Source organism: Diplotaxodon limnothrissa, linkage group LG5 (assembly GCF_057381915.1).
Source record: "Diplotaxodon limnothrissa isolate DT_005_m linkage group LG5, D_limnothrissa_male_GT1.1, whole genome shotgun sequence".
NCBI lineage: Eukaryota > Metazoa > Chordata > Actinopteri > Cichliformes > Cichlidae > Diplotaxodon > Diplotaxodon limnothrissa.
Genome location: NC_140600.1, coordinates 39,699,196 through 39,723,101, shown reverse-complemented (window position 1 = coordinate 39,723,101; position 23,906 = coordinate 39,699,196). Strand labels below are relative to the sequence as shown.

Here is a 23,906-nt window from a genome sequence, read left to right as displayed (position 1 = left end):
GTGCTCGTGCACGCGCTCGCAGGCACAGAGACATGGTGTAAAAACCTGCTGGAAAAATAACTAAATAACTTAGAAGGCAGAACACCTTCATTTCAGATCATCCAGAACAGCACAGATTATTAATATGAAATTAAAAAAACAAACCTGAATGTGTAATAATTTAGTGTCAGAAATGAATTCATAATTGACATGATTTTGTTTCTGTATAAAAACAGCTGCTCATCATGGGATGGGAAGAAGGGTCCACACTAAACACTGACTCTGCATACATTTCATTTAAATGACAATAAAGTTCTTTTTTAAAAAGACAATCATGATTATTCTTTTGATATCTCAGAGATGTAGCAGAAACAATCTAGATTTAAAAGTGAAGCGGCAAAGTGTCTGAAACATAGAATTTGTGCCACCGACAAAACTTTAGCCCAAGACTGTTTAACCACAGAGCCTCGCTCTGCGTGAGGCACGGTGACAGTATGAGACAGTAACAGAGGTAATAATTATCATTTTAATACCACACTTATTATTTTGAATGTATCTTTCGGTGTAGTTTTGCATTTAATTTTGCAGTTTTCTGCATTTATTCCAGTTTTACATCATTAGTGTATTGTAGCTTTACACGACTAAAACTTCTCAGGACTTTATTTAATGTATTTAACGAATGATGGCATGTATGTGTATGTATATATATGTATGCGTGTATGCGGAAATATGTGTGTGTATGTATGTACGCATGCATACATGTATATATACATATGTATGTATGTGCGTGTATGTTTGCAGGTGTATGTATAACTTGTCCATATCTTTCTTGTGTAAATGTAAATTTGTCTGTGATTGTGTAAATACTTACGCTATTGTGTACTTCCCACACATAGAGAAATGCCAAACAGCCTTTCATTGTTCTTGTAACAGTGACAATGAAAGCTATTCTATTCTGTTCTATTCTAAAAGTAATGGGTAAAAGTCAAACTAGGGTCAAAGGTCAGAAACTAGCAATATTTATAAAGCAACAGATAATTTCATGCTTTGCATTGGGACCATAATAAAATGAATCGTCACTTTCAAAAACAATGAATAAAAAAAATAAATAATTTATTGTGTTTATTATTAACAAACAGCAGTTTGTGGACGTTCGGGAACGAAAAGAGACACGTCAGTGTTTTTGGACGGACTTTATGAATGAGACATAAAATAAAAAAATTAAAACGAAACAATAAAAAAATATTTGAATCCAGCTTGACAGTAAATAAAAACAAAGATATATTAAGATTTTTAAAGAGGGAACCGCTGTTTGTTTTAAAAGTGAAAAAAAAAAAACATGTGTTACGTCTTACGTCACCACGTTAACCCCGAAGCGGAAGTGAACACGTGGGGTTGAGGCACGGCACCACATCGCATGTTTGGAGGCCACGAGTCTGTTTCAGGTGATTTCTCCTCTTTTCACGTAAATTTTACCAAGTTATTGAAGAACTGACGTCACGGCGTGTGACGTTTAGGGTGTCCAGTGATTTTAAAAACGTTTTAATGAGACCGTTTCCGGTCTGAAAGCTAACCTGAGGGAAAGTAGCCGGTTAGTTAGCCAGTTAGCTGGTTGTCAGCGCTCGTAAATATCCAGGTAAACAGACAGACAGGTGTGACTTCGGGCTATAAACCGTCACTGCTGGTTTTCAGGTGTTTCACAGGTAAATCATCCACCTCTTCCTCCGTCTTCATCATGGCTGTGAGAGCCGCCTTTGAGAAAAACAACGAGATCGGCTGCTTCGCCAAACTGACCAACACGTACTGCCTGGTGGCCATCGGCGGCTCCGAGAACTTCTACAGGTGAGTTCACCTTTGAACAAGCGCCACACTTTGATAACTTTGAGGTGAAGTTGGGACCCAAAGTTACAGCCAGATGTCATCAAGGTGCGTCACATTCCTCAGCCTTTATATAACGAGGTGTGTTTCCTGCTACCGGAGTCAGTCCAGGTGATCCGGTCTCAGTCAGCTGTGTTATAATAATAAACTTAATCTCCATCCATCACCACTTTGGTAAACACCTAGGCGTTCCCTGGCTCCGCCCCCAGGCCTCCTCCCTGTAGAACGCCTCACCTGGCTCCTTTCAATGAGGAGGAACAGCGGCTCTACTCCGAGTCCCTGACCGTGTGACAGTGTGATTCTTTCAGTCACTACCCAGAACCTGTAGGTGAGGGTGGAGGTGTAGATCTGCCACCAATTCAACAGCTTCACTTTCACACTCAGGTCTCTGTTCACCAGAACAGACCGGTACAGCATCCACGTCACTGCTAACGCTGCGTCAGTCCATCTGTCATCTCCCACTCCTCCCTCCTCTCACTTGTGAAGACCCTGAAATATTTAAGCTCCTCCAGTTGGGGCAGTAACTCCTTCCCGGAATGGGCACTCCGCCCTTTTCTTGCTGAGGACTGTGGCTTCAGACTTGGAGGTGCTGATTCTCATTTCTGTTGCTTCAGACTCTGCAGCTAACGCTCCAGTGTGAGCTGGAGGCCACCAACAGAGCCACAGCATCTGCAAAAAGCAGAGATGAAAGTCCAACAAAGTGGAAGCCTCGTGGCTACTGATGGTGATCACTGATATCAGTGTTTCACTTGGTTCTTGTTGACGTATATTTTCCTCGTCTGTTGGAAGTAATCTGATGTTGTGTGTTCAGTGTGTTTGAAGGGGAGCTGTCAGAAACCATCCCAGTGGTTCACGCTTCCATAGCAGGCTGTCGCATCATCGGGAGGATGTGTGTGGGTGAGTAAAGCTGGATAAATGTGTGCAGTGTATGCATCCTTCACAACACACCACTGCCTGCCTTCATCTTTAAACATGGCCGTCGCACTCCTCTGTGCTCGGACCGCTGCAGTCAGACTCACTCGACTCGTTCCCGTTTGTTCAGGAAATCGTCACGGCCTCCTGGTTCCCAACAACACGACAGACCAGGAGCTGCAGCACATCAGAAACTGCCTCCCAGACACCGTGAGGATCCAGAGAGTCGAGGAGAGGCTGTCCGCGCTTGGTAACGTCATCGCCTGCAATGACTACGTCGCGCTGGTCCATCCCGACCTTGACAGGGTGAGACAATCAAACGCGCCCCATCCCTCGGCTGTTCTGAGGGTTACATCGTTTTGTTTGGCTGGAATAATTCACGTTTTACTTAAATTAGTGAAGTAAAATATGAAACTCTTCTGTACTCGCCTGTGAAGCTTCTAACAACCTCATTCAGTTCACTCAGATATTTTTTTCAAGCTGTTTCGGTTTAATGTTTCAGGCTGTGCATTTACTCTACAGACACTGTATTCAAAATATTCTTCAGCTCATCCTCTTCCTTAAAGGTCACCACCTGCCACACTGCAGCAGGTTTAGTTCACTAAATGATTTTTCCAATTAGAATTAAAGCTTAAATAAATTCATTTAACTCTTTTTAAAATTTCACTAATTTTTCCAACTTGGAGGACAATCGTCATTTCAGTCCTGACCAAAATAGTCGAGCAGATGTTCATTTGAGGAAAAAAAACACTTTATTGAAATTTAGCTGAGTCAGAGGTTCTTAGTTAACAGCCAGGCAGCTGGAAGTCCCGCCTCCCACAGCCCAGTCTGTGCACAAGCATCTTCCTCTGTTTCATATCGAGGATCCTCGTTTGGCTCTGAGCAGATTTCACAAGAAAGAGTCCAAAGTTTCCAAACCGGAAGGTTTCAGCTGAGGAGGGAGGCCAGGAGGAGAGGGAGGCCAGGAGGAGGGGGAGGCCAGGAGGAGGGGGAGGCCAGGAGGAGGGGGAGGCCAGGAGGAGGGGGAGGCCAGGAGGAGGGAGACCAGGAGGACACCCGCCGTTTTTTATCTTTCCTCTGGGTTTGCATCATCGATTGAAGATGACAGTGTGCCGTTATCACTGTGTGCTGTTTGGTCTTTGTGTCCTGCCACACTGAGTGAAATTGAGTGGAGACTGACTCAGAGTCTGAACTCTGTCAGAGCTTCAGACACTGTCCGAAACCGTCACATTTACTGAGGTCTGCAGCAGCGGTCCCCGGGCCCCGCCCCCTCTGTGAGTCGTTTGGTGCCGACCCGCGAGAGTTGAGAGGTGTGAGATTTATGGGTTTCAGGGTTTTTATCGTTAACTCGGTTTCCCTGGGTCTTTTCCCGTGTTGTCTTATTTTGAAAGAAATATTCACATGTTACCATAGCGACCAGAGAGCATTAAGGGGCAGAGAGGAGGATGTTACCCTCAGTGTTGTTGGTGCGTTTCAGGAGGGCGCTGCTAATAAAGTTACACAGTGTTTATTATTATATTTACAGAATACCACAGTTCTTGTCTCGGTCGTATCATTTTGTTTTGTTGTAATTATCCGCGACACCTTCAAGGCCGGTCCGTGAAAATATTGTCTGACATTAAACTGTCTGTGGCTCAAAGGTTGGGGACCGCTGCTGTACATCCTGTAGTTTGGTTTCTGGAGGGCGGACGTCTGCGCTGTAAATAAAGCGTGAGAGTGAGACATCTGAGGCATGTGACCTGAAACTCTGGCTCGTGCTTTCTCAGCCGGCTCAGTGCAGGAGCTGTGTCACGGTCCTCGCTGACGTCTCGCCGTATTTGTCCCCGTGCAACTTCATCCACTTCCCAAAAATGAAAATCAGTTGAGGAATCAACACTTGGACACTGGAGGTGATCCACTTCCTGTTGCAGAGGCGCAAGTACAAGGGTACATAACAGGACCTAAAAAATGTCTCAAGAGAGGCCTGATTTATCAGATAGTGTGAAACAGGTTTGCCTTGTTTTTAGCCGCCTGATGGGGTGTAATGTGCTACAGCTGCCAGAAGGTGGAGGTAATGCACCTGAAAGCTGCTTGTATGCTGCTCACACTGTGTGTTTGTACAGAGAGAGATTCAATAATGGCGCACTGAGGTCATTGAAAAAACCAAAGAGGACTACAGCCAGCGTTTTATGTCAAACATTAAATTAAAGCTTGAGAGCGAACAGCGCCGTGTTTGTGTGTGGTGGAAGTGAATACAACAATCTGTGGCTGTGAGAGCAGTATGGTTTTCCCCGGGTTCATGCTGACACTCGCTCTGTTCCCAGGAGACAGAGGAGATCCTGGCGGACACGCTGAAGGTGGAGGTTTTCCGTCAGACGATAGCGGAGCAGGTCCTCGTCGGCTCGTACTGCGCGTTCAGCAACCAGGGAGGCCTCGTCCACCCGAAGACGTCGATAGAAGATCAGGACGAGCTGTCGTCGCTGCTGCAGGTGCCCCTGGTGGTGAGTGCAGCCCGCACGCCGTCACGTGAACTCGACGGTACGAGACGCATTGTAATTTTTGTCACCGGCTTCCTGTTCAGGCGGGCACGGTGAACCGGGGCAGCGAGGTCATCGCGGCGGGGATGGTGGTCAACGACTGGAGCGCGTTCTGCGGCCTGGACACAACCAGCACGGAGCTGTCGGTCATCGAGAGCGTGTTCAGACTCGGTGACACGGCGCAGCCCTCCGCCATCGCCACCAGCATGAGGGACTCGCTGATCGACAGGTAACGCACAAACACACCTGTACTCACACGACAGCGAGGGCTGGTCCTGCGCGCTTGAAGCAGGATCACTGCCTGCAGCTGTTCCTGCCTCTGAGGGACAGTAACTCTGATTCTGGAGCTCGCAGGTGGAAATGAGGTGACGTGTAAACCTTGTAGTCTGACCTTCCTCCTCTCTGCTCTGTTTCCCATCAGCATGGCGTAGACCCGCCTCCCGTTTGCCATCGAGGAGCTCTGCTGCCTGAAGCTCTGCCGCCGGACTTCATTTCTGCACCTCAAACTTCTCCTTCCACACAACACGACTCCCTTTAACTCCAACAGCCTCCTTCTGTTTCTCCTTTCGTACTTCCAACACCTTTTCCCGGGTAGAGTAAAACATCCTGGCAGCTGAAACGGTTTCACAGGACCGGGGACGGGCAGAGAGGGAAATAATGCAGAAATAATAACCCTGTGGTTACACAGTGACGATGTGCACCTGTGCTGGATGTGATTATTGACCCTGATGCTTCAGGTACAGAACGGCTCGATTAGTCTCTTAAAGTCAGTCAGAACACATTTGTATGACGTGTTTCTGTGCACTTACTCTGAAATGATTTCTGGCGGTAACGATGAGAGCGCAGTGTAATTAGCAAACACAGGAAACGCTCCTGCAGAGATGGATGTTCTTCCTCAGACTGTGTGACGAGACAAACTAGACACGGAGGAAGTTTCTTAATGTCTTGTGTGTCTTGTATAAAAAATAAAGCCCATCATCTTTTTATCTGTTTGCTGCTTTTTCTGTTTCTCCTTTCAAAAACTCACAGTGAGGATTAATAATAATAATAATAATAATAATAATTGACCTCACAGCTGCAAAACCTCCATAAGAGGTTTGTAGGAAGCCGGAGATGATGTGCAGCTCCTGGAGTGCATGGAAGTGAAGATTGTTTTAGAGGGCAAAGGTCCAAGAAGTCGACGCTTTTCCCTCTAAAACGAATCTGGTGACCCTCAGGAGGGACTCCACCCTCAGTTTGGACAAAATTGTCTAACAGGAAATGAGGGCGAGATTTTATTTCTGCACAATGATTGCTTCTGTTTTTTTAATACTTGGACTCACTACAACACACGAAGGTTTCTCAACAATGTTTGCAGATTTTTTTTCTTTCCTTCTCTAAAGTTTTCAGGAGTTTCGGTGAATTCTGACCTGAGGTGTTTACACCTGCAGCAGCAGACTGTCCAGCCTGAACCCTCAGAGCAGCTCGTTGTTCTATGATACGTTTCTGTTTTGTAGAGGTTCACACATTCACCTGATTCAATCCCAGGAGGAGCATCTGGTGTAAAAATCTGCTGCATCAAACATGGAGCCCCCTGCTGTGGTGACCCTTTCTAATGAAGCCATGCACAGCATTCCCTTTATAATATGAAAACTGTGAGTGGGAGGACCTCGAAGTGCAGACAGGTTAGTTTTTCCCAGCTTTTTTGAGCCTCTGGGAATGTTCACAGTATGAGGCCAAATTCTGACTCGGGTGGGAACTTCCCTCTGTACAGAGCCCCCCCTGCAGGCTTAATGGTGACATCTTGAGCAGTTTATTATCATTATCAGTAGTTTGCTGTTACTTAGAGATGATGTGTTTTTCCCACTCGTCTCTTTAGTTGTTGTGCAGATGGTTTCATGAGGTTTGTACCTGCAGCTCATCTGTGAGAGGATGAATATTACAAACACTTTTTCAGCCAAACAAAATGTTTCGGACGATTCTGTTGCATCACTCCTAAAGGTGTCAGGTTTCTTGAAGTTCATCTGACGATGTCAGTGTTTCACCGAAGCTGCTCTGAAGTCAAACGTAAGTGGTCCTAATGAGCACCATGACATCACAGCTGTGTCGATGGAAGATGTAAATAGGGCTGGGCTATATCATACCGTTCACGGTAATACCGGTGTAATTTTGGGCAACGATAGGAAAATGAAATATCGCGATAGAATATGGGTAAAAAGCGCATGCGCAGTGCCTTTGTTTACATACGCACATTGCGGCGACGCAGAATGAGAAGAGCGAAAGCGGATCATAAAATGAAACGTTTTTTATTTTATTTTTTTATTAGTAATATAAACATACAAACAAAATGCACCATATATTACAGATTCAGAGAATAAACATTTCTTACATATTAGCAACTTTCATACATAGTGAAAATAAAATATAAAGATGGGGTCACATAATTTAACAGGTTATTAACTCACTAAATCAAAATCTCCCATAAAGGAAACAAAAAAAGCAGCCTTTTTCTTTTTAACTGAAGTCAAAGATTTAACCAACAAGTTTAAGTCGTTTTTCCAGTAAGCTTCGTAAAATGAAACGGATGAACCAAAACTGGTTTGTAAAAATGCTGCAGCTTCACTGGTGTGGAACTGGTTTAGCTTTCGTCCGTCAGATACACAACAAAGCACTATTTTTGGTAGCGCATGCTAGCGGGCCGGTATTACCGTATTGTTTGGAAAATACGGCGCACTTAAAATCAATCCTTTGATTTTTCTGAAAGTCGACAGAGCCCCTTATAATCCCGTGTGCCTTATGTATGAACTCTGGTTGTGTTTACTGACCTGGAAACGATTTTATGTGCACGGCGCTCGAAAATCTGTCAAATGTTTCAGTACGACTTTGCTGAGCTACGAAGCCGCACCGCTTGATGGATTGTCAGAGCGTTACGGGTATCGTAGGCGGAGTGATACGTACTGCGCTTAAACATAATATTACCGTATTGTGTGTGTATAACCTCTTTTTAAGTTTTGTGCATATTATACATGGTTATGCTGAGGTTATGTCGGCCAGTTTCCACTGAAATGCCTTTTGGTTAAACTGTCAGCGAGGAGTTTGCATTTGCACTGTTACATTTTTATATAACTTTAATGCACATAAAAAACAGCTGCTTGTTTAAGTGAAAATACATTGATGGGTTTTTTTTGCACTAATAAAGTTGTGGAGTTGTAAAGTATTTTGTCTGGTGTCAATTATATTGTCAGTTATATCGTTATCGCAAATTTTTAAATGTATATCGTGATAAATATTTTTGGTCATATCGCCCTGCTCTAGATGTAAACATCGCTTTAAAGGAGGCTCTGAAGTGAGGAGGGCACCACAGCGACTCATCTGCCTCCACCTCCTCCTGTCTCAGCTCATTCATCGCACTGACCCTCTGCATGTCCTCCTTCACTACATCCACGAACCTCCTCTGAACAGCTCCACCCTCTCCAAACCATCACAGCAGGTCTCAACACCATCTTCTAAACCTTCCTTTTCACTCTTGTTCCTCTCCTTCTGTCACAAATAACCCCTGATACTTTTGTGGACTTTTCTTTGGCTTTTAGAAATCTGGTACAAAGCAAAGACAGCACATCTCTCCTGTCTGAGCTCAGCTGCTTTGACTGACTGTAAAATAGACAATATGTGTTTTAAAGCCTCAGTTCCATTATATACCACAGGGTCGCTCTGCTGTTGTCCCCAGACTCTGGAATGGTCCAACAATTAAGTCAAAGCAGGTGGAAACAGGTGTTGAGGAACTTAAAATGACAGAAGTGAAACATGGTTTTTGTCCTTTGTGGATGTTTTCTTGAGGATGGGTGGGAGTCAGATGTGTCAGGATTACTTGACTATTAAGGGTAACTTTCCACAGCTGTGACAGGTTTAATTATAAACGGTGCTTCTGTGTAAATAGTCAGTGGCTGCTGAGCCAGGAGACAAGAACAGAGCTTCACGAGATGAAGTGAACTGTAAAAATCAGACAAAGGATGTAAAAAGTAGAGTTCAGTGTCTGACGAAGGAGTGGAGGATGAGTAGTCCTGCTGATTCCAAACCAGAGTCAGAGTAAACACAGTCAGACGACAGAGTACTGATGTTTCTGCCAGAAAGCAAAGAAAACTTCTCAGGCTACTTCAGGTGAAACACAGACTTCACAGCACGAAAGCAGCGAGATGGTTTCAACACCCGCACAAGACGAGCCTCCAAACTTCTGCACCAAAGTGACGAGACCAGAACTGAACTTTGAGATGAGTCAGCACAGGCTGGAACAAAGCAGGGAGGTGCAGCATGTTATCAGACACTGCTGCTGGACGAGCCGCAGTCCTCGGCCTGAAAGCTGCACGTAGCGGTGACACTGATCCAAAGCACGCAGCCGAGTCGACCCTTCAGTCGCTGGATCTAGTACGATGGAGACAACCCAGGACCTGCAGGCGAGTTCTCCCACCTGAGAAACTGATGCACAACTATCGCACAAACCTTTGAAGGGGGGTCGTCTCATCATTTATTGCTAGTCAGGTCCACAGTTTGGTGTCCAAAAACAGTTTCTATAGTCTTGCCTCTGAACACCATCGCAGTCAGCAGACGTCTGAAAGTGACTTCACACAACAAAGCAGAAAAAAGCCGAGTCATCATTTTAAAGGCAACTTTTTATTTATTTATTGGCAAATAATTTGAATTAGGTTGTAGCAACGCATCTATGTACACCCTCAGTACAGTGACAACGTCAGAAAGCCTAAAGAAACACACACTCTGTAATACAGCTCGATTATACGATCCTTTAAACGAACACGGGTCTTTTTTTTTTTTCAGTTTCAAACATATTTTCACTTACTTTCAGTTTTTGGTTTGGGAGACATCAAAAAGGACTAAATGGAAACAATACAATCACATCCAGAGCTTAAAATCAACAAACATTTATAAAAAAAAAAGGAAAGTAAAACATGCAGGTTCGTAGTGCAGAACTTTTTTTGTCAGTGAATTCCTGTTAAAGACGGAAACGAGGAGCAGATACAAAAAGAGAGTTGTTATACAGCAATTACTAAAAAAACCTACACCAAGTCTTTTTTTATATATTTGTATTAATCGATGTGCAAAAGAAGCTCATTCAGATCCTACATTAAATACATTTATTATGTGAATGCTACCGTGGTGTTCTTACAGGGAGGAGGCGCCGCCGCAGCGCCTCAGCGTGTCAAAATAAAAGCATAACAGCCTCCCGCCGTGTCGTCCCTCCCGTCAAACACACCCTACTCCGAGTGTCTTCGGGACCTCGCGCCGTTGTGCTTACGGGGTTGTGAATGAAGACAGACGATATGAACGGCGAGTGTTTTTCAGCGTTAGTGTCAGGAGAAATATTGCACATGGAAAATTACTGTGAATGCTAACAGCTCGATGAGGATCACAGTAATCTTGAGCCCGATTGTCAGCCGATGGTTGGCCAGCGGCGGCGCGCTGAGCTTCGGCTGACAGGAAACAAACTGGGAGCTACAAACACAAACGAAACTACGTTTCAAACAACAAAAAAACAGATTCAAAATGAGTTTAAAAAGGAAAAAATGAAACTTCTCAGACTCTAATCTTCTAGCTTACACATCTGCTGATGCACTGATCAGCTTTGACTCCTTCAGGCTACACCCTGACCTCCGCCTGCCTGGTTTCAAGTTTGATACGTGTGTAGCGTAACGGAGGAAAAACCGATCGGTTAATCAATCACGCATCATCGAGACATCGTTTAAAAACTTCTTTATCACTAGTCGGTTTGTGTCACCCTTTCAAAATAAGAGAACTCAGCCTGTGGGGGGCCAACAGAAGAAGGGAGGAAAATCCGATCGGATTTTTTTTTGAAGGAGACACAGGATATTCTCTGGGTTTCGGAGCTACTGGCTGACCAAAGTGAAGAAGGTGCTCGACTACGACAGAGAGAAAGAGAGGGGGGTGGGGGAGAAAAGGCGCTGCTGGAGGCGGAGTTTCTGGTCGTCCGCCCTTTCTTCTCTCACAGCACCCGAGGACGTCCCCGCTCTCCCTCCCTAGCAGCGGCCGAAGGTCTCCTGCGAGGCGTAGACCATGTAGAGGAAGCCGTCCTCGTCTCTCTCCTGCTCGTAGATCTCAGAGATGGACGTAGACACCGACACCATGCTGTGCTGGTTGACCAGCAGGAAGAAGGCCTGCGTGGGGTTCAGCTGCAGTCGGCGCCTGGAGGAGGGAGAAGTGGAAAATTTATCCACCCATCACTTCACTTTTTAAGGTCAAGCTGGAGATAAGATCAGTTATCTGAACTCCTGCAACTGACATATCCTTCAGCCCTGCAGTGGGTCACAGAGGTGTAACCAGTGGGTGTGGCTTCACCTCTGCAGCAGGAATAGAAGTGAAACTGGGAGATGAAATGATCTCTGTGGGTTTTCCAACACTCGACTGTTTTTTCCAGCTGTGGCAGCGCCTCCTCCTGCTGCTGTTTCATAGAGACTGAGGGTTCAGAGGGTCGTACTACGGAGCGCGGTTAATGGCTCGCTGAGCGGTGCTGAGGTCAGAGATTTGTTTCATGAAAGCGGCTCTCCTTTCACCTGGCTAAATCACCATGGTAACTGATGCTGTTCATAGTTTGGGTTCCTGACATGATGTACGAGGCACCGCCATATAAAACGTCTACATTCTTGCCTCTGAATGACACGACCACAGCCGCCGGGCATAAAGCGCACACTTTAATCCCCGCCTTCCTCTCCCATCCGCTCGGCTCAAAATAAAGAGCGCCTAAAATCACTTAGAATTGATTGAGAAGTCGATCACGTGAGTCCTGAGAAGGTCCAGGATGAGCGAGCGCATTTTTCTAAAGGTCTTACATCGGCCGCCCGGCTCTCTGCGTATTGATTTTAATATCCTTTTATGTTCGTTTAGAGCTTTTAATCAACAAGCAGCAGCCGATTCACCGAAGGCTGAACCACAGATCACTTTCACCATCGATTCATCCGCTGATTATTTTTAAGATTTATTTTGTCCATAAAAGTCTCCAGTTAGTGAATTATTACTCAAACTTGCTGGTTATCATTTCCAAGACTCTTTAATCAAAAAACCTGCACATACTGAGTCTGCATCAGGAGCAGCTTCACACATCTGAGCTGCAGGTAATCAGCTGTTATCTCTTATCTGTGGCTTCTGGCTCTTTGATGAACCCATCTGACACTTCTGACTTTGTTCTGCTCAGTCCTTCGCACAGCTTCGCATCACACCACATCGTTTCACCAGCAGAGCTTTTAGGCTGCAGACTCTTATTTTGAAAATTAACAGGCTATATGCTGTTCCTGTGTTGGACCTGTCGTCATCTGCGGGGCTTCGGGCAGCACAACATTACAGTTAAATGAAGAGCCGTTGTTTCCTGAGCAGAGTCTCAGAGGAGATCGTCGAGGACCTCCCCGCTGCACCAAACCCCTACAGCGCCCCCCTTGGGTGGTGGGCCCACTGGGGTGCACCAAGCCTTCTTCAGGCTAAGCCCAGCTGTGGCTCCAGGGTGAGATCCTGGTGACCTTGTCCTGGGTGGAGTACACTGCACGCTTGATATTTTAGTCATCACAGGATCTCACACCGAGGCTGAGACAAACGTGTGCTGAGCACTGAACTGAACCCTGCTTCATTACAGAAACTCTGACGGAGCTTTTTCTAAACACTGAGGATGTTGAATCGAGGAACACTTCTGCATTATCATTTTTCACCTCCCTCCTCTTTCATTTTCCACCCTCAGCCTTCACTTTAGAGGCCAACGCTTTCATCTTGTACAAACTCCAGCACGCTGACCATCTGTAAATCCACTGATGCACGACGGACCTACAGCTAATTCACTCTTATGGCTGATTGACATTAAAAAGATCTTATTTCTGCCTCCTCAGCATTTGGATGATAATTATTACCAGTGGCCTCACAAACCACAGATATATTATGGTTTATTATATGTCTTTACTGCTGGACTGTAAATTTTTTAATTTATTGGCCCATTATTCTGTGAACAGAATGAGCCTCTCCTCCTCATCAGGCAAACTGAACTGTGCCAGATCCACCGACCTGAAACTGCAGTAAATGTATTTTAAACACTACAGACTACAATGCACGCTCACTGACAGCTGCACACATGGCAGCTAATAACCTGCAGTGCTGATGCTGGTGCAGCTCTGCTTACCTGATGATTTTGACCAGCTCGCTCATGTTGACGTGGTCCGGTACCAGGAACTTGGTCTTGTCCAAAACGGGTAACTGTTTCTCTCCCTTATACCGTTCAATGATCACCTGCAGGCACAAAGCACACAGACGAGTGTCACTAAGACAAAACCTGCCCTACAAACATAGACTGTATACAAAAGATGCACACGGCCACCATGAAGTCTCTGATTGGTTTAAGTTCTGCTCTGTAGGCTTGATTTTAGCATTTTAGCTGCTGCCATGTTCTTTAAAACTACACATGACCGTATTTGAACTGAACCTCAGACTTCTTCTAGTCTAAGCATGTCGGACATTTTAACGTGTTCTTTCTAATGGCCAGCAGAGGGCGACTCCCCTGTTTGTCGCGCTTGCTAGCCTCAAGTCTGTCTAAAGAAAACACAATGTTCATTTTGTAAACAACAGTTGCACTTTGCTTGCAGACAGTAAAGACGGAAAACACTCTGCTTTAAAGTTTCAGAAATAGGACTCAACAACAGGTCACATGACGTTAATCATGTCCATCTTTTATGTACAGTCTGTGGTTGAAACCTGATTTTCTGGCTTTTTTCCTGCTGTATGGAAATATAACGGCACACAAATGTGTAACTACAGAGGGAGTCTGTGAGCTGTAAGACTTTGAGGTAATTATTTAAAGTCACATCTGAAATTTTAGCTCACAAAGACAAAATTTACAAAACTTGATTTCAGATTAAAACCTGTTCTGGGAAATATGATCTAAATCTTTAAATATAATCTCTGACTGGAAGACATTTTTAGTACAAGGTCAACTGTGGACCGAAGCATCACATCGATCGCTCTGAAGTGAAGACTGGTTTGATTCGCTGCTTTCAGACACTGCACCCTCTGCTTCCTGCACTCCGGTAACCTCCGGTTCATCCCAGTGGAATCATCTTTATTTCCACTAACAAAGCTCAGTGAAGTGTGGTGTGATTCAGTGTGAAGCAGCTTACGGGGATCTTGTTGGGGTGCTGCTCGCGGATCTGCTGGACCTCTTTGCACCGGTCAGCTGTGGAGAAAAGACACAAATGGTCACAAAAACAAAGTTCATTTCTTGTTCAGTCGAACCAGGAACCATCCTCGCTCTTATTTTGAAAGTCCAGCCAATAACAACCAGCTAACTCTGACTTCATGTCTGCTTCCCTACAGTGAGGCTGGACATGTGGGTGTTGCCTCGAGTCCTGTAATCAGACAGACTCCAGCTCTACCAGCTGGTGATGGCAGCCATCCGTCACCTCTGTAGGGTCAGTTTAACCAGAACCTGCTTCATGTGCCGCTGCGCTGAGCTCACCAAGGATCCTGTGGCTATGATGGTGAGTTCATCAGCGGGGCAGCTGGTTCCTGCTCTGTTGTGCTCCAGGATTCTCCTGGCTCAGTATGAGCTTTTATGAATGCACTGCACACATAAGCACGAATTCATTTATTATCTAATAGAATGTGACTTTGTGGAAAACACTGGATATTTTCATTATCTGTATTATTTAAAGTTCTCTCCTCTCCAGATGGAGACTGAGTTTGTGTTTTGTCAGAAAATCCACAAGACGTGACAAATGTTGCGTTCCAGATGAGGGAAAAATGGAACCGCAGCTCTACAAGGCTACAAGTTTGTGTCCTCGCTGCATCCCTGTTGTGTACTCTAACCTCCTGCTTCCTCGCCATATTGTAACGTTTCATTTCTAGTGTGATGTGTGAATGCATTCAGAGATCACAGAGCTGTTTAGTGCAGTGCAGAGAGCCATTCCCCCACACAGCTGCAACAATTAGTCAGTGAACAACACGGTTGTCAACTGGGAGACAACGAACCAGCGACTGAAAGATCATTTTAGTCGGTTTTCAGGTAAAGACCACTTAAAGCTTCTTAAAAGTGATGAAAAAAAAATGACATGAGAGTAAACTAGGTGTAGTCAGAGAGGATCTGTTTAACCACGTGGTTAATTAGCATCAGTCTCTTTGGCTTCTTCTTTCACATTAAGTCTCTTTTATTTTCAAGGCAGAGCTCTGGTGTTTGCATCTCTTCACAGCTTTGCATATTATTATTATGTTAAACGTCTCCTTTAATGCCCACAGGCTTTCCTTTCAGTACCCATTTCAAGCTTTGCAATGTTTTTTTTCTTTTTTTACTGCCTCACTATCTAATTTTACAGCATGCTGCCCTCTCTGAACCTCCTACTGGCCTATTTCAGAAAAACTGCTTTTCCTTTTTCAAATACCGGCCGGGTTCAAAGCTCAGGTGGCTCAGAGCAGCAGCAGCTGAGTGTGAATGGCTCCTTTGTTTCAGTGTGGAGGTGTTTATTGGAAGCCAGCTACAGTCCTGCTCCAGGTTCTGCAAGATCACCTGTCTTTAGTTTGAATGTAAATATTCGTACTCACTTGGCTCCTGGAGAGAGTCACACCTCCCACCTCTAAGATCAGGCTTCACATTTTCCTTTCTGATCAGCTTTATGAAGTTAGGGCTGGATCAGGTGACCCCGAACGATCAGCCTCGACTATACTTTTCACGTCCACGAGGACACAAGTGCAAAAAATTTTGGTATCAGACGGTGATAGTTGATTTTTTGTGATCGTGAAGACTCGTCCACAGAGAATTTGCATTACAATGCACCAACTACCATGCACCCCAGGCAGCGGCACAACAGGAATAATTACTCAGCCGTTGTGCTTCCAGCTGTGTCGGCAACTGAATACAAACCAAGGCTGAAGTCTGTCTTTATTAATCACATCTTCTTCTTTCTTCGTCTACCATCAAATTTCAGGAAGAGGATGCTGAAATAATGATACATCCTTTTCTTAATGGCTAGCAGAGGGCGACTCATCTGGTCGCAGATTTGCAGAGGTTCATGGGGAAACGGCCTGCTCCCTTGCTGTGACCTCAGTAAACTCTTTCCTGTTGATAGGCTCAATCCAAACAAGATGGCGACGGGGCAAATGCTCAGCTCAGGGCTTCATAACAGGAATATATGATGCTGCAGTCGCGACGCCCGTCTTCAGTAATGTTTACACTGAAATCTTAGTCGTCCGAGAGCGACTCTTTAATGACGCGTTTAAATATTTGCTGAGTGACTTTTTTGAAAACATTATTGTATCTGCTGCAATGAACAGACGACTGGCTGTTCTCTCTTCTGTGGTTTGCTTTGCCTTCCATCAAAAGGTGGAGGCAGATGGCTGCTTCTCCCTGAGAATGGTATCTTCCTGTTAAATGGGTGTTCATTCTCCCCACTGTCGCCATGTGCAGTTCACAGGAGATCCTCTGATTGTTGGGGTTCTGGGGGTGTTTACCCTAACATGAACTGGTGCTATATGAATAAAAGTGAACTGGAAAGCGTATTATAGTAACTCCAAGTGTGGTAAACATGTCCCCTGTTGTGTAACACTTCTGTAATGTGTGTCAGTGTGACACAATTCAAACAGCTGCTAAACAAACAGCACGCACAGGTCTACGAGAGCGGCTGAAAGCAGGTTATAAGCACAGAGCAGAAGGTGGTGAATGCAGCGTTTCTTGCATCTCTGCTTCTCTGTAAATGGAAAGATTATGCAACGAGCCGGACTCCGGGCTCCTCCCTGCCCGGCTCTGGGGGGCTGTCTCTCGACCTCATATTTCAACATAAATCGCTGAACACGTGTGTTGGGATAATGTGTCAGCACATGTTGTTTTTCCTTTCAGCAAACACAGACCAGTGAGGTGATCCGGCCGTGTAAACGGAGGCCTAGCTGGCTGCGAGCTAGCCGGACAGTGACCCAGATGGCCCTTTAACACCTCTCGGCCCGGAGGCTGCTGCCTCACACAGTAAAAACGGGATTTTCACCTTTGATTCGCGAGTAAAGAAATACTCTGTTAGCCTACCCACCCTAGCTCCCGGACACTTGTAGCAGCTACAGTAACACAGCACCGACACCCTTTCACTGCACTTTAAATACAAAGAGCTGAGCTAGGCGGCTAACGGGCTAGCAGCTCAGCGGCTGTTTGCAGGCACTTAAGCCAGCTAAATAACACCTTTCCCGGGGCTTTCTTACCAAATGTCCTCCTTTGTTTGAAGGGTCTGTCGGACGGCATCTCGGTCCGGGTTATTAAACAGTTATACACAAATGAATAACGCAGTAGTTACAGCCAACAGCGCAGGTCCGTCTCTTCGGTTCGAGTCTCTGGTTCGTCTGAAGCCAAAACAGCTCCGGACAAACAAAGACAGTAAACCGAGCCTCTGACGTCACCCGCTGCATTTAAAGGGGACGTGCATCGATCCCTGAACCCAGAGAGCAGCTTTGCATTCACGTTAACAGAAGTGCAAAGTTTAACTAGTTATACAAACCAGCCCGTGATTCACACGGTGGTTTAGAGTTTAACACGACACAGCAGCGTTTTCATTTTGTACTGAGAGGAAATGACGAAAGGTTCGTGAATCAGCTGTAATGTCAGGCTGTGTTTTGCTTCAGCAGGGGCGTTCCTAGGTTTGTTTTAGAGGAGGTGGGGGGATGGGGTGTCTCAGTGATCTCTGATGGTTTTGTTTGTGTTCATAGACATTTTCATATACTTTTCATCAGCTGTGTTGATTTTATCCATTATTCTCCATCTATGATGATCTTCATCTCGTTGTGATTATGACTATTTTGTGTTCACTCGCTGTTATTTTTGGATGTTTTTTACTTTGTTTATACTTTGTTCCTTTGATGACTGTTTATAAAGAGAATTAACGAGATATGTGCTGTAGTGGAACGTAACTCGAGTACTTTACTAAAGTTTTAAAAGTTAGAATATAAAACCCCAATTAAACAATAAAATAAAATTGAATAAAACGTAAATTTGAAATAAAGAATGCAATCATTTGCAGATCTCATAAACTCGTACTTTATTCGTCCATGGGAGATGAGCAATGAAAGGCTGGGAAAGTGAGTGGTACTAAAAACACAGCTGGAGGAACATTTAGCATGTCTGTGAGTCACTGGCAATAGATCAGTAATATGTTTGGGTATAAAACAGCATTTAGGGAGGCAGAGGTTTACCTGCAACAGAAACTGCATCATAAAAACGTGGAACATTTTCAGAATGTTGCTCCTGATGTAACATTTGAAAACACTGAATATCTCCTCATCTAGAATACATGATATCACTGAAAGATTCTGAGAATCTGGAGAAATCTTTTTGTGTGAGGAACAAGGCTCGGAACATTTTTTCAGTTAAACCATATGACATGTTTTCTATCTTCTATTGTACAGAAAAAATGGGTTTGTTAGATCTGCAAATCATTGGATTTTACAGTTTCCCAGATTTTCTGGAACTGAGGTCATGGTTGAAGTCAAAATATTTCTATTATGTTGCTTTTGACTTTTCTTCCGTTATATTTTAGACGCAAATATTTTACTTTGTACTGTGTACAAAGCAGTGTGTGAGAAACGAATCTTGTAGCTGAGGATGATTTTAAAGCGATGCACAAAAAAATGAAAGGACTGTGAAATGTGAAAATGATTGCTTTTAGCAAACGCATCAGCTGAAACCTACCAGCTGACTCTGCAGTTCTTCTCTGCAGTGATCTGTCAGACATGAAGACTGAAACACGGCCTCAGAGTCCTGAAATCAAATCTTTGGCAGAACAACAGCAGCAGACTTTTAACTTCCAGAGGTTGAAAAAAGCTTTTTTTAAACTCTTGTTTTGAGGCACATCGAAGCGTTTTTAAACCAGATGTAATTGCTGACTCTACACATGCACTCATGTCCTGTTATTTTCAATAATGATTCAAAATTAGTGTCCCTCCTACATTGTAACCCTAACACCAAGCATCATTCAGCTGCTGTTTTTCTGCTGGGTTGTTTTTGGATGTTTTTCCTTGAGGAGACACGTCGACCTCTTTTTGTCTCCTGAATGTGTAACCAAGCAACTGGATGATATTTCAAGTAGTTTTATCTGCTTCCTCCTTTTTACCAAAACACTCAAATGAAGCACTCTTAGCTGATGATAGATGCACGAGTCTCTTATTGAACAAGAAAAAAAAACAACCCAAAAACCAGTAACGAGACAAAGACACAGGACAGTTTTCAATTGTTGTATTTCTTAATTGTTACAAATGAACAAACTTGACGCAAGAGCAGGGACGTGTTTGTAGTGTCGCTCTCTGCTCACAGGTGAAATACTGCTCCTTAACATTTTAACCATCAAAACAATAAATAACAATCTGCAGTTTTCCTTTAAGGTGAGCTAAATAAAACAAAGCACGTCCTTCGTTCTGCCTCGTATACTGGACCTGCAGACCAGCGTGCTCTGCTCCAGTCATGTGTCTGTGACTTCACTGGTTACTCGTGTATTGGCGTGCACGTCTGGCTGCTTGCTACACATGAAATAAACGGTGACATGAGACGCGCGTGCACGTAAACACACACGCGTGCATGTAAACACACACACACACACACACACACACACACACACACACACACACACACACACACACACACACACACACACACACACACACACACACACACACCGAGGAGCTGGAATGCTAAAACATGGAAAAAACACACAACCCAAAAATCCTCCTGCAGGCCGACTGACCGTCCTCGGGATCACACATCCTGACCTTACAACCTTACTTCCCATGAAAAAGCTTCTGCTAAACACAAATTTTGATTTAATGAAAAAAAAAAAGAAAAACTGGGCCGTTTAGATGAGAGTGATAAAGCGAGCGAACAGCCAGACGTCAGCTCCTTCATCTTCAATCTGATGGATTCTGGATGACGATGAGGAAAAAGTCTTTATCTGTTAAGAAAAAGGCAAAAAAATTAAACGACTTCAGGAACAAAAGCATCTTAAATGTTCACATCCAGCCTTTTTAGCCAGGAAATAATCTGAATAATGGGCATTTTAATATTTTAAAATGTAGAGTTTTAATAAAAACAGCTGATCTCGAGTTTTACTAAACTGCTGCTGCAGCTGTAAAATAATCTTCACGGCCAGATGCCGACCTCTCTGGACTTGAGAAGTTTAGAAAAAAATCCTGCCCATTTCTGGTTCACATGGCAGGTGGCAAAACACAATTCTTATGGAAAGTTATGTAAACAGATAAAAGGCATCATTTGAATGCCCGACTTTCCCCCAGAGGAGGAAACTTGTTTCCCAAAAGCAGCGACTGCAGGGCTGAAAGATGAAACCGACACTGAAGAGCCACAAATTGCAGCTCACGTCCACCAGAGGCTCCAGCATTGAGTCATCCCGATACGAAAACCACTTCTATGGATAACTGTGGATTATAACAGCTGAACGGGGGCTGAATTTTTCTTATAACACTTCCATTTGGACACCAGTAAGACTCAAAATTAGGGCTGTGGCCTCTTTGACAGACAGGTAGATGGTGGCTGTCTGCTAGGCTTCAGCTCAGCTAATGGGAGCGTGTTTGAGCCTTTTGAAGCATTTATAAGTCAGGTTAACTGGAATAACAGCGTTTCATTTTTGGTGAATGGAATTCATTTAGCAGTAATTCCCAGCAGATGCTCTCACCTGGAGCGATCATGATCTCGTTCTTCTTGGAGCGCACGCGCATGAAGGTGAGGTCGTTCTGGGGGTCGATGTCTCGGATGGTGCTCCTGGCCTTCATCACCAGCTGGTGGATCAGCCCGGCGTACTGCACCGTGCTCGAGTTGTCCAGAGTCGACTTGATGGGGATTCCTGAAGGGAAAACATTTATGAGATGGACATTCACACGTGGACCCAGTAACCACATCACACCTTACTTTACTGGTTCTCTGCTGCTGAAACTGAAGCGTGACAGTAAAATAGATCTCAATTACTCAAAAAAAAAAAAAAAATTTATTAAAAATGGGACGAAGAAGGAAAATACTTTTGTCTTCGGTAACATTTTGTCCTGTCAAGTTACAGGTAAAGTATTTAAATTCATAATTTGATGGGATTCCAGCTTTATTATGTACCAAGGAAAATGTAAGTGTGGTAAATTAAAGGAACAGGGGTGAATAAAAACCAGCAGACAAAAACAAACACATCATCAATAATAACGTCATTTCACAGAGTGAAAAACGTGCATGTGAAAGTTCATGTATGAAACAAGCATTCCTGGTTTTTATGGGATTGTCACAGCTCGAAGGATTGTTTTCCACAAATGACAATTATGTTTTCCTTATAAACTAAATGTTGTTTAACTTGTTATTGATCAGGTAGTGAAACAATAATCAATATGTGGAAGGTTTATTTTTAGTATTCGTGAAGATGAGTGAATGCTGCTGCAGCACTAAGGATGCTTCTCGGGTTTATTTTGCACTCTATGTGATGATTACTGTAGTGTCTGCAGACGTTGTGATATTATTATCAACATACTTTAGGTTGTGCTGCTTTTAACATATGAAGGCAGTTTATTCAGGACAGAGCAGTGCACCATGTTTCAAGGTGCTGAGAACATTATTTAAATGTTTGAATTGAGTCTTTTACTCATCAGTGTGATAAAATCAGTCCCAGAAAGGTCTCTGCCAGTGGCCTCTGTCTCCATGCTGGGGGTCTCGGTCTGTGAGGGAGTTTCCTCCTCCTCACTGTTTCTTTCACTGTTCACTTCTGTTTTCTTGGGTTTGTATAAACTGATCATGAATCGGCTTCCCACACACGGCAGTGAGATTGCTCCTTTTTATCTCTACAGCCTACATGTGTTTGCTCAGCACAAACGGGTCATGTGACGGCACAACAACAAAACACAATGAGACAGAGAGGAGGAGGAAGAGGAGGAGCAGGAGGACCCTGTTTGTAAAGGGATGTCTACTTTCTGAGGAAGCACTCTGAAACTAAGTATCACGATCTGATACTGACACTGGTACCGATATATCAATATTTGGATCGATCCAGGGTCAGTCGGCTGTTTCAGGTGTAACGGGAGGGGAGGAGCCAGAGATAACACGTGCAGGGAGCAGGTTAGGACAGGGTCACACGGTCTGTTACCATGGTAACCGATTAGGGAAGGGTCACAGTGTCTTATCATGGTAACCGACTATAAATTTAAGTTAGGTTTTATTTTTCCCGATAGAGACCTAAAGTTTGCCTCAGTTTTAACAAACCCGGAGTTTATTAAACCTGAGTTCTGGATCAGACCCCGGAGGACTTATAGTTGCTAAACACACGGTGGCAGTCACAATAAGAAACACGCAAAGAGCGGAAAGGTCTTTAAAAGAGGGGATGAAATGACATCATTGTCGTCTCACCCTCTGAATTGGCGACGATGATTCCCTGAACCCCTTTCTGGCCCTGAATCCTCTTCAGGGTTTCTTCTACTTCAGCCTGAGGGACGGAGACAACAGTGATCAGTCATTTCATGTGAGCTGATAAACGGATTTAAATCGTTTAACACCGCAACAAACACAGAATTAAAATAATCTCCCAGCGAGCGCGTTTAAAGGTAACACAAAGGGAGAAACGGTTAAAAATAAACCGACAACGCCCGACTAGCAAAAGCAAGCTAGCTTCAGTTAGCAATTTATTAAATTCCGTCCTGTAAAACTGATAAATTACAGTATGATGGCCAAATATGTGAACAGTTTCACCAGATACTTGTCAAACTGTCCTCTTATCCTACCATTTTCGTTTTTTTGTGGAGAAATTCGTGCCAAAAAACCCTCTCAAAGCTCTGCAAACTAGCAGGCAGCACTCCGGTTTTGTTGACGGCAAGCGAAGAAGAAGAACCTCCGGGGCAACTGCTACGTTTACTGTCCAAACCGAAGAGTCGGATTTCTCAACTATATTTTTCACGGGCTCTTTTATTCCATTTCGCCTCGATAAATTCCATTTTTAAGCCCTTGTTTTTCTTTGTCATATAAAAATAACATTAAAAAAGTGGGACGGTCTGCATCGATACCATAAAAAAATCACACTGTTTAGTCACTTCGGTTAAAAACATAGCATGTGATTTCAAAGTACCGGGGCATCCCAGGTTAGATAAAACCGTAAAGTCACGCGGTTCTGGTGACTCTGGTTAAGAAATACAGACAAGATAAAGCCTCTAATTCAAAATCATAATACAATAAAACAACAGAATAACTGTGATAATAAACTAACGAAACTAAACGCATTTGCAGTGCAGAAATGTCCCGTGTGAGAGACATGTTACTGATTTATTTCTAATTAATTAAATAATTGTTACCGTACTGTAGTTCAGTGCTAAAAAACAAAAAAACAAAAAAGGAGAAACATAGGTTATAGAATTGTACTGTACTCATATTTTTCTCACTTATTTTCATTAATTTAATCTCAGAGCGTCAGATTTAGTAAAGTTTAAACAGCAGATGATAATAAGCTGATAATAATAATAAGATAATAAACACATTAAATATTATATCATATATACTGCATATACAGTATTTTAGAGCGCTTTATAAACATGGGCTCAAAATGTATTAATTAATAAAGTAAAACTTGCACTTTAGTTTTTAATGTGGTAAAAACT

General features: G+C 43.8%; 3 protein-coding genes across 3 annotated transcripts; 1 reads left to right on the top strand and 2 right to left on the bottom strand.

Annotated features, from left to right (window-relative positions):
• Positions 1-1,356: 1,356 nt before the first annotated feature.
• eif6 (eukaryotic translation initiation factor 6) lies at positions 1,357-6,256 on the top strand. Its single transcript, XM_085353611.1, has 7 exons — positions 1,357-1,424; positions 1,672-1,821; positions 2,669-2,754; positions 2,900-3,075; positions 5,073-5,249; positions 5,330-5,514; positions 5,707-6,256. The coding sequence occupies exons 2-7, from the start codon at positions 1,715-1,717 to the stop codon at positions 5,714-5,716; spliced, it is 741 nt and encodes a 246-aa protein (XP_085209737.1). The 5' UTR covers positions 1,357-1,424; positions 1,672-1,714; the 3' UTR covers positions 5,717-6,256.
• Positions 6,257-9,929: 3,673 nt separating this feature from the next.
• On the bottom strand, positions 9,930-17,646 carry map1lc3a (microtubule-associated protein 1 light chain 3 alpha). The gene is made up of 4 exons (XM_085353612.1): positions 17,499-17,646; positions 14,441-14,496; positions 13,450-13,556; positions 9,930-11,477 (listed from the first exon to the last, which is right to left on the bottom strand). Exons 1-4 carry the CDS (start codon positions 17,536-17,538, stop codon positions 11,312-11,314), a joined length of 369 nt encoding a protein of 122 aa, XP_085209738.1. The 5' UTR covers positions 17,539-17,646; the 3' UTR covers positions 9,930-11,311.
• Positions 17,647-19,909: 2,263 nt separating this feature from the next.
• On the bottom strand, positions 19,910-23,388 carry dynlrb1 (dynein, light chain, roadblock-type 1). Its single transcript, XM_085353586.1, has 5 exons — positions 23,346-23,388; positions 23,040-23,194; positions 22,669-22,744; positions 20,969-21,136; positions 19,910-20,230 (listed from the first exon to the last, which is right to left on the bottom strand). The coding sequence occupies exons 1-5, from the start codon at positions 23,386-23,388 to the stop codon at positions 20,187-20,189; spliced, it is 486 nt and encodes a 161-aa protein (XP_085209712.1). The 3' UTR covers positions 19,910-20,186.
• Between the last annotated feature and the right edge of the window lie 518 nt (positions 23,389-23,906).